The sequence below is a fragment of the Melospiza melodia genome, chromosome 7 (assembly GCF_035770615.1).
Source record: "Melospiza melodia melodia isolate bMelMel2 chromosome 7, bMelMel2.pri, whole genome shotgun sequence".
NCBI lineage: Eukaryota > Metazoa > Chordata > Aves > Passeriformes > Passerellidae > Melospiza > Melospiza melodia.
Genome location: NC_086200.1, coordinates 30581632 through 30592216, shown reverse-complemented (window position 1 = coordinate 30592216; position 10585 = coordinate 30581632). Strand labels below are relative to the sequence as shown.

The window sequence follows — 10585 nt, the reverse complement described above, 5'->3', positions numbered from 1 at the left end:
CTTGCAGCTGCAGCAGGTGTTTGCCCCTTACCTGCCTCTGCTCCAGGAGAGAATAAAGAGGTTTTTAACCCCATTTTCAGTTCAAACCTTTCCACTGGCACCGACACCACGCAGGGAAGATTATTTTTAAACCAACATTGCCACTAGAGAAAATCTTCGAGCTGGGACAGCCCGTGGATTAGGTGGGATAGAGAAGAGGGAAGATCCTGCACCCTTGGATACATCTTAAAGAGATTCTGTCAGAAGTCAAGAGGAACACTGAATTTTTTTCTGACAAACTGGAGTTTACCTAACTGAGCTGGCAGGGATTTTAAGCAGAGTAAAGGATGCTACGACTGAAATACTGAACTGGCATTTATTATCAAAGTCAGACTGTTTACATCTGTCAGGTCAACGAAATGCCACAACTACAAAAAAAGATTGTGCACATGGCAGTTCCAATGCAAAAAACCAGTAAAACGGGGCTCCCTCGGTTAAAAAAAGGACTTAAAATTACTCCAGAAAGCAACCGGGTCGGGCTGAACAGCTTTACATCCAGTCAGAGAGAAGGAGGAGGCGCGGGGCAGAGCTGCAGCCCTGCAGAGGCGCAGGGCAGAGGTGCAGCCCTGCAGAGGTGCAGGGCAGAGGCGCAGGGCAGCCCTGTAGAGGTGTGGTGCTGCAGCGGTGCAGGGCGGAGGCGCGGGCCCTGCAGCGGTGCAGCCCTGCAGCATTGCAGCACAGCCCTGCAGCGGTGCAGCCCTGCAGAGGTGCAGCACAGCCCTGCACGGTGCCTAGGCGTTGCGGTCGATCCGCACGTCGATCTCGCGGCCGCGCAGCTGCAGCCCGTTCATCATGCGGCACGCGCGCTCCGCCACCTCGGGCGACTCGAAGCGCACCACGCCGCAGCCCTTGGACTTGCCGTTCTCCATCTTGATGTCAGCATAGAGCACGTGGCCTGCGGGCACAGCACGGTCAGGCACTCCCCACCCAGCCCCTGTTCCCCACCCCAGGGACTGCTCCCAACCCTGGCTTTGCCACCCTCCATCCAATCCCAATTCCCTATCCCAAGGACTGCTCCCCGCCTCAGCTTTGGCACTCTCCATCCAATCCCAATTCTCCACCTCCCCACCTTGGCTTTGGCACTCTCCATCCAGTCCCCAATTCCCCACCCTAGCCCTGGCACTCAGAGCTCTGGGAGGTTATTCATGTTAATTCCTCACAGTGAGGAAAATAACTCACCACATTCATTGAATTTATCTTTCAGCATTTTCCATGTAAAATCAAAAGGCAGCTGTGGGAAGAGAGGAATAAGCCATTACTGAGGCTCTGCTGAATGACCTGCAGGCACCCCCAGCTCCCCAAAACCAGAATCTATCCCAGGACAGCCACTGCTGTAAAACCATGAGCAGCCAGGAGCTCTCCTGGTAAGGAAATGGCTCCAGCTGTCCCCAAAGAGTGGCAGCATGCAGTATCAGACACTGGGACTGGAAACCGAGCATGGATGAGATCAACACGTCAGTCACAATGGGTGGGAAGGGAGGGGTGGGAAAGGCCAGGAGTGGGAGAAGGGGGCAGCACAAAAATGAGAAGAAGGGGCACTCACATTTCTCACAAATATCTGACAGGCTTTCCGGGCCACGCCGGGCGCAGGGCCTCCGGCTCCTCCCAGGGACCCTGCAAAATTCCCTGCGAAGTTGCCCCGCTCCATGTCCATGGGCCGCTCGAAGTTGCCGCCCATGGGCAGCCCCATGCGCTCCATGCCCGCCCCCATGCCCTGCCCCATGGGCGGCCCCATCCTCTCCATGTTGGCGGCCCCGATGCGCTCCAGGCCCATCCTGTCCATGGGGGCGGCTCCCATCCTCTCTATCCCGATCCTGTCCATGGGCGGGCCCCCGATGCGCTCCAGCCCCGCGGGCATCCTCTCTATCACCTGCCCCATGCCCGCGCCCATGCCGGCGGGCACCATGCGCTCCAGGCCGATGCCCATCCTATCCATGCCCGCCCCCATGCGCTCCACGCCCGAGCCCATCCTGTCCATGGCGCCGCCCACGCGCTCGATGGCGGCGCCCATGCGCTCGATGCCGAAGCCGATGCCGGAGCCCATGCGCTCCATGCCCGGCCCCATGCGCTCCATGCCCGGCCCCATGCGCTCCAGGTTGGGCGCCAGGTGGTCGATGCCCAGCGGGGCCATGCGCTCCATGCCCGAGCCCATGCGCTCCACGTTGGAGCCCATGCGGTCCAGCACCAGCCCCATCCTGTCTATGTCCGAGCCCACCCGCTCCATGCCGTGCCCCATCCCCGCCGGGAGCCGCTCGATGCCCGAGCCCATGCGCTCGATGCCAGGCGCCATCCTCTCGATGCCGGGGATGCTGGCGTTGCCACCACCTGCAACACAGCACAGACGGCGTCAGCAGGGTGGGCGCGCAGAGTCCTGAGGGCTGCTCGCTCTGCTGGGATCAATTCCCAGTGCTCAGAGCTCCCCCAGGCCAGGGCTCTGCGCCTGCAGGGTGAGGGAAACCCAGAGGGACAGGTCAGACACCCCTGCAGAGCTGCCCCAGCCCTGGGACCCCAAAAGAAGGATGTGGAGGTGCTGGAGAGAGCCCAGCCCTGGGACCCCAAAATAAGGACGTGGAGGTGCTGGGAGAGAGTCCAGAGGAGACCCCGGAGCTGCTCCCAGGGCTGGAGCCCCTCTGGAGCTCTGGGAGAGCTGGGGGTGCTCACCTGGAGCAGGGAAGGCTCCAGGGACAGCTCAGAGCCTGAAGGTGCTCCAGGAGAGCTGGAGAGGGACTGGGGACAAGGGATGGAGGGACAGGACACAGGGAATTGTTCCCTTGATTCTGAAATGTTGTGATTTGGTCGTTAAACCAAATTAAATCTGGAAGTTGATGGAGGAGCTCTGCCTGCTCAGAAATGTTTGGGTTCAGCTTTGCTCCTGAAATTCTGCACCTTCATTACTGAGATTGCCCAATATTTCCAGGGAACGTGCTTGGAAGTTAAATGTGACACAGGTAGCAGGAGAAACAGGATTTTGTTTTCACTGACAAAAATGAAAAACTTCCCAACAGTATTTAAAAGCCAGACAGCAGATTCCTACAGCTAATCTAAAATCTGCTTTTCTTATCTGTAACAGCCCCAAAATTTTTGTGAGCAGTTCAGGGCTGAAAATCAGGCAGGAAATGGATTTCACACACTGCACTCACCTATTCCCCTCTCCAGGGGCTCTCCAAAACTCCGGGACATTCCCATCTCATTTCTTCCAAACTCCCTCTCAAATCCCCCTCCCATGGCTCGATCCATCTCTGCAAAGAGGAAGTGGAGAAGTTTGCAGGGGGTTTTATGTCTCCTAAGAGAACATTTTATCACAGGAATCATCCTGAAGATTCACAGCACAGGAAGGTTTTTGTGATTTTCTCCTGATCATTCTGTCATGGCTTCAGGAGCCCAAAGCCCCAAGGAAAAGCAGGATTTACCCCAAACACATGGGACAGAGCCAGAATATTTCTGAAATAACCCCACAAGGTTCCATCAATAAATCACTGGGTTTGTGTAGCTCAGAAACCACGAGGAACTTCGGGATACAACTAGAAAAACCCCAAGTTTTTCCCATAAAACTGAGAAGAGGATTTGGCAAGAGGGATCTGCCAGAGAAGGCAGCAGGACACACAGAGCCAGGGCCTACCGCTCATCCTGCCCATGTTCATCCCGGCGGGGAAGCGGCCGATGTTCTCCATGCCACCAAAGGGACCTTCCATTCCTGAAAAACACATTTGGGGCTCTTCAGCAGGGCATTCCACACTGCACAGCCAGCACCTGCTGCCACACAGCATTCCCACACTGCTCCCTAGCACCAGTTCCCAAAAAGGGTCAGGATTTGGGCACGGTGTTATAAAAACCATGGAATAACAGAGGGGTTGGGATATTGGGGATCCAGTTCCAAGCCCCAGGGATGGCACCTTCAGATCTCCCGAGCTAAGGAAGCACAGGCCATGTTTTATGGGATGTACCCACCCTCCCCACACACCTGCAGCAGTTGGAATGCCCAAAAAGGACCCAATTCTTGCCGAATTGGTGATGATTCCCCAGCACACCAATTCCTGCCACACACACACAGCTCAGTCTGCAGGACTTGCACAAAGCTATGAACAGATCAAGAACCAACAGCTTACCTCCCATTTTATTCATTCCAAAGCCCATGCCTTCCATTCCCATTCCTCAAAATAAAAGAGAAAGCTTTATATAGCAAGTGTCACCCAAAAAATTCCAGCCAAAGGCTGCAGAACTCAAACCACACAACACATCCGTGGCTTGGGCTGAAGAGCTTACATGGGATAAGTCTGAGTAGATTTCAACATTCCTGCTCAGAAAATCAAGCAGCAAAGGGGAAAAACCCACTGGCATTTCAACACGGAAAGCTGAGTGTGTGCTACGTTTTAGGTGGCTCTTTGAAACTTGTGCTATTTCAAGAGATCCTCACCAAAGATTTGCAAGCCCACTAGAGGTGTTAAAAGTGAGAGATGGTTTGGAGTTTCATGGATCTTTGCAGTGTCTGCTGCTCATGCTCAAGAGTCAGAAAATGAGAGCTGTGTCTTGTCCACAGTGAAAAAAAAAAAAAATAAAAATGGAGCAGTTGGTTAAATTCAAGTTTCCATTATCAAGCTGAACAAAAAAACTCACTTGGCTTTAACATTCCTAAGAAGCTACCAACTTTTTGGGGAGGCAAACAAAGCTATCTACCTTCTACACAGCTTAAAGCTCTCATGAAACAAAAGCATAGGAGTAATCTTCTTACCTCCAGGTCTCATGTTGCCCATTCCCATGCCTTTGTTTATATGATTTGCATCAATAGGTTGACCTCCAGGTCCTAATCCCATGCCAATACCACCAAGACCATCTGAAGAAAATATTCAGATATCAAAAAAGCCTTCTGTCCATAGTTTGACAAAACAGCAAGTTTTATTTCTTAAGTAATTGACTTTCATTCTCCAAAAAAAGCTTGCTGTGTCCCCCCTGTGGGGTGTGTACTGAAAGCAGGGAAGTGTGGAATAACTCAAGAGTAGATGTGTCTTGAAACAGGCTAAAAACTATCTCCAATTATTTGGTTTTATATTTAAATTTCCATCTTACTGCTGAGAAAACTTGGTTTGGAGCTGACTCCTGAAAAATAACTGGCTAGAACACTGCTTCATTTGGGCAAAGCCCTCATGTGAGGAGGGTGGAGTGGGCAATTGGGGAGAAGATCCCCTAAAGCTGGGCACAGTTCTCACCTCCAGCCCTGCCAGGGGAGAACTGAGGCACCCATGGATCACTGACAGCCACCGATGGAATTGGAGCACACAGCCAGCCTCTCTCTGAGCAAACACAACAGGCGTGGAGCCCAATCTGCCTCAAGGATTCCCCAGCCCAAAGAAAGAAGGAAAAGCCCTTTTTTGTTTTTCCTGAAGCAGGAAGAAAGCTCTCTGCTTGGCACAAACAACAGCTCATGGCATCCTCTGCCTGCAGGATTCCCTCGTTTCCAGCTCGGCACTGAACACAGGAGTGTTGAATCTTGTTTTAAAACAGCACAAGGTCCCCCTTCCCCGCCCCAGGAAAGGCCAAAATCCAGGCTTCCAGAGGGATTTGGGGACTTTTACACCAAGGTCATGGAACTGGAACCCAGTGAGTTTGTTCTGGAGAGAGGAACATCCTTACAGTGACACTGCTGCTGAGGAGGGCCTAGACAGGCACTGAGAGCTGAACTAGGGAGGGACTAATTAATGATCATTAATAATGGGCAATTTAGCAGCACACCACAGGCCTGGTTCCCAGGAAGAAAACAGCATCTGTGTGAATTCAGAGAATCCCAGAATGCCAGACTGGTTTGGGTTGGAAGGGACCTTAAAGCTCATCCACTCCCAGCCCCTGCCCTTGCACAGCCCAGGCTGCTCAGGGCAGTTCAAATTCCACCAACAGCCCCAATTTAGCTATGTTTGAACCAGCTCAGCCTCCAGCTCTTCCAGTCCCAACTCTTCTCTTCAGCATTCCAGTATCTCATCCCAGCATGGCCAAGGTTGGGAGGGGCCTCAGCTCAGCCCAGATCACATCCACAGCTTTGGGTACTGCCAGGGATGGAGACTCCTCAGGAGCTCTGAGCAACCCAGTCACCCTCCCAGGAATGTTTCCTTACATCCACGTGGAGCCTGTGGATTTCCACTGCTGCTTTAGACTTGATCTTTTAGTTCATTCAAATTCCAAGTTGGAAGGAGCAGCTTGGGGCAGCCAATTATTCTGAATTTTCATCTCCTGGGTTTTGGTTGATGCTTTCTGCATCCTGCACCTCCAAGAAGAGCCTGGTTCCCCTCTTCTTTCCATATTTAATACATTGATAAGATCTCCTTTGGAAATGTGAAGGCCTGGAAAGCTCTCAAGTCCTGAATTCAGCCCTTCCAATTTAAGGGAGAACATTCCATTCCCAGAGCACCATCCCACAGAAGGAGGTGCTGATTCACTGCTTTTCCATTAAATCCCACTATTAATGGAAGGCTCTGGGATCCTGGAATTGCAATGGAGAGCTCTGGAAGCCTTGAGAAGGTGAATGTTTTAAGACAAGCTTCTGGCCATGAGCTGAAAGAAGTATCCAAAAAATCACTGAGCAGCTCTTCTTCACTATTCCCCTTTCTGAAATGATTCAGGAATTTGGATCCCAGTTTTCCAGTCTGAACCAGAGTTTTACTGGGGCTGGGACTGGCTCCCAGGTGCTGAACAGCCAAATAAAAAGCAGAAGATGTTGAATCATGCAGGGGACACTTACGAGGGAGTTGTTGGGGCCGCTCTGGAGGGAAGAAATCTCCCTTGGGGAAGGCTCGTTCATCCTAAAAGGAATTCAACACGTTAAAGCTGGCAAGGAAATCAGGAAATTATTTCCTGGTTCCTTAAACTTTGAATTAAAATACAGGAATTTCAGTTAAAGCAGTCTTGACTGTAGTTTTGATTTGTCTTTTAGCAAAATAATCTGAATTAACCTTCCCAGATTACATCAATTCAGCAGGCAACAGGCAAATCACACATTTCCCCCTCTGGATTTTGATCTATCCTGGGAACCACAAATTCCCCCCAGATCAGGAGGGCATTGCCAGTCAGTGGGAATGGGGGTGTCCTCACCATTTTGACGTGCATGGGTCTGTCAAAGAGCAGCTGCCCATTGAACATGGCTGGGGGTTGTTAAGGATCATTGTTCAAGCACTGAGGGCTCTGACAGGGAGCACAAAAAACCCTCAGAAAATCTCCTCTCCTCAGTTATCAGTCACAGATTATCCCAAATGCTTCTGCCTTCTCCAAAACTAAAAAGCCTTGAAATCCAAATATACTGAACACCCCCAAAAAAAAAAGGCTTTTTGAAATTTAAAAGAATGATAAAAGTGCATTTCTGGGTAAGATTAAGTTCACAAAGAGATATAAAATGTAACTCTAAGTCAGCCCAAGTGTTTAAGTGTTTTCTCAGTCACTTTATCCACTGAAAACAGGGAAAACCTCCACAGCAACACCACATTCTGAAGTGTGCCATGCCAGCAAATCCTCTGCTCAAGTCTGGCTCACACAAGGTTTAGTGGGTGCAGTGCAGAAGGGAATTAACACTTCAAACAGAAACTTTGGGAAAGGACAGAGAGATTATTTTCTTCCTATCCACACCATAACCAGGAGCTGAGAGAGTCATATCTGGAATTTTATTGCTGTTTGGTTTCTAGGTGGCAAATCATTGCTTGGCCAGTGAAAGGGAACAGGAAAACACCAGCTCTGTGTGCCTTGGCACGGGGATCTTCCCCCTTTCCAGACAATTGCATTTTAATGCTAATTACAACCTAGAGACAGAAACTCATCTGGGATAGAAGCACATTTATCCACGCAGGAAAGAGAATTTCCTTTGGTAAAGATCCTGAGCAAACTGCAACAATTCCTTCAAGAAGGAAAAACGAAAGAGAGACAAAATTCCATTTTCCATCCACTACCACCTGACCTTCCCTGCCATGGCAACATCCTCCTCTGGAATCCAGTTTCCCCTCTCCCTTGGTGTGTTCCCTGGGTTCCCTGCCCCACTGCCAGGTTGCTGCCAAGGATACAGATGGCCTGCACGGCCTCGATGGCCTGCTCGAAGGTGACGGTGCCGATGCCGCGGCTCTTGCCGTCCTTGTCCTCCAGGATGTCGGCCCGCACCACCACCCCGGCCATGCTGAACACCTCCTTCAGCTTCTTCCAGCCCACCTTGTAGTCCAGCTGGAAAACAGGGCAGCGTTGGAAATGCAAGAGAGAAAGCAGCTTCAGTGGGCTCCTGTCCTTGCCTGGTATTGGCACTGAAGCTGTCAGAGAGCTGAGATAAAATTCAATTAAAGTACACAGGTTTGTTCAAAAATGCCAATTAACAGACACCGTGGTACACCTTAACTGAGAACCTCCTTTGCAGAGAGAACCAACAGGACACAGAGGAGCTTTTCCTGGCATTGCCAAGGCTTTTCCTGCCTCAGTTTGCCCCAGCTGAGGGGCTCCCACGCAGGATTTGCAGCACTCACATTGGCCACGAAGACGGTGCTGCCGAGGCGGCCGGCCTGCAGGGCGTGGATGATCTCGTTGGGGATGTTGGGGTTGTTCAGGATGCTGGGGGGGATGTTGATCATGCCAGGGCCACCAGGGCCGGGCCCGATGCCCATCCCTCCTGCTGCCATCACCTTCTGCATGGCCCTCCTGGCGTGCTCCCCGTCGGGGTCCTGGGGACACAAACACACACTCAGAGCAGAGCAGATGAGATCCCCCATCCATCAGTCAGTGCCAGGGCTCCAACAGGCACAGACAGTTTGCCTTTATCCCAGGATATCTGCTCCCTAAGCAATCCCAGCCACAGACAGTTTCCCTTTATCCCAGGATATCTGCTCCCCAAGCAATCCCAGCCACAGACAGTTTCCCTTTATCCCAGGATATCTGCTCCCCAAGCAATCCCAGCCAACTGCCTCCCTTTCATTGGCAATTTATTTTATTTACACCCAGCACCTTTTTATCATTTAAATGATACAGACATATTTTATGAAAAATCCTTTCATTAGGATCTTTTCTCCTGAGAAGCTGGGAAGTTTCAGCTGTTTTGCTGCTTTGGAATGTGATTTGGAGAATTGTTTGTCCAGCATGTGAAATTGTTTTTACTTGATGACCAATGACAGCGACCTGTGTCAAGGCTGTGAGCAGTCACAAGATTTTATTATTATTCCATTCCTTTCTATTCCTTGCTAGCCTTCTGATGAAATCCTTTCTTTTATTCTTTTAATATATCATTTTATTTTAATATAATATAAAATAATAAATCAGCCTTCTGAAACATGGAGTCAAGATTGGCATCTCTTCCCTTGTCAGGGTTGCCTGCAAATTCAGCACCTTTATTATTGGTTCCCTTTATTATTTGAGTTATTCCTCCCCAGGCATTTTCCTGGTTCTCAAGGTGTTTATTCATCATTAATACCAAGAGCAAACCTCTGTTACACTGTTCCAAACCCTGATAAACCCCCAGTGGCACTGGAGAGGGTCTGGAATGAACTCCCAGGCCTGGCTGTCAGTAGCAAAGCCACTAAAATGGAAACACATCTTTGAGGTATTCCTGGAAAAAGCTGATTCTATGGAATTGGTGGTGGAATCCATTCATTCTGATGCAGATCCAAAGGGAAGTTTGTAAAGAACAAACATTAGGGTTTCTGTGTCAGATCATTAACAAAGGAACTGCAGTTAAAGCCAAACTCCTGCTTTGTTGCCACATCAAATTTAGTCTTGATAATCACAGTTCAGCAGTGGTTAAAACGATTAGAAAAAGGCTGACTGGGGTTTTTTATCCTATTAAAGTCCTGCTTTCTGTCCATTATCCTCTGAGTCAGCCCTAAACCCTCAACAAGAACTCCCCCTTCCCTGCACCCCTGCCAGAACAGATCCCCTCCTTACTTCTTTCACTTTCAGGGGTCTCCCACCAAGACTGTGCTTGTTCAGAACTTCAGCAGCCTTCTTCATGCTCTCCTCCATCTTGAACTCAACCACCCTGTGGGGACACAGCACAGCTCAGGAGGTTTTGTTTGGAGAAGCCTCCTTGGGTTTCTGGTAAAAATTCAGAGTGAACTTACGCGCATCCCTGGCGAGGTGATTCCCCAGGGCAGTCACAGGCAGGAGGGAAGAGAGAAGAAATAAAGTCAGTGAAAGCCCAAATCACACAAAACTATTTTATTATTAAAGCCAAATCACATCAGTTAAGCCCTAGCAGAGACAATAAATGTAACCTTACACAGGCAAGCCTCCAATAGTGGAATTCCATAACTTCTTATGCCTTAACAGGATTAACCTGGGGTCTCTGAGCTGGTAACAAACACTAAATCCCGACTCTCCGAGAAATGCCACACGCTTCCTGTGACCTGCTCTTCCCTGGCATACAGCAAAACCCTCCACACTCTCACCCTACATCCATATCCTTCAGGACACTTAGGAGTGCTCCTGTTGTCCTCCCTGATCCTGGGCTCAAGGCCCATGAAGGCACTGAACGTTTACATTTAGGAATTTCAATTTCCCTCTCTCTCCTGGCCCAGGAGTGGAGCTTGCAGCACCTGCTGTC

At 50.2% G+C, this 10585-nt stretch overlaps 1 protein-coding gene across 3 annotated transcripts; it reads right to left on the bottom strand.

Annotated features, from left to right (window-relative positions):
- Positions 1–336: 336 nt before the first annotated feature.
- LOC134420789 (heterogeneous nuclear ribonucleoprotein M-like) lies at positions 337–10535 on the bottom strand. Of its 3 annotated transcripts, none has more exons than XM_063161145.1 (13): positions 10104–10535; positions 9928–10021; positions 8520–8714; positions 8073–8226; positions 7117–7166; positions 6767–6827; positions 4769–4867; positions 4146–4190; positions 3659–3733; positions 3180–3278; positions 1583–2364; positions 1219–1270; positions 337–934 (listed from the first exon to the last, which is right to left on the bottom strand). In XM_063161145.1, exons 2-13 carry the CDS (start codon positions 10003–10005, stop codon positions 771–773), a joined length of 1854 nt encoding a protein of 617 aa, XP_063017215.1. In that variant the 5' UTR covers positions 10006–10021; positions 10104–10535; the 3' UTR covers positions 337–770. The 3 variants fall into 3 exon arrangements, with proteins under 3 accessions (XP_063017215.1, XP_063017214.1, XP_063017216.1); XM_063161144.1 differs by having other exon boundaries at positions 4769–4870; positions 10104–10480; XM_063161146.1 differs by lacking the exon at positions 4769–4867 and having other exon boundaries at positions 10104–10422.
- Between the last annotated feature and the right edge of the window lie 50 nt (positions 10536–10585).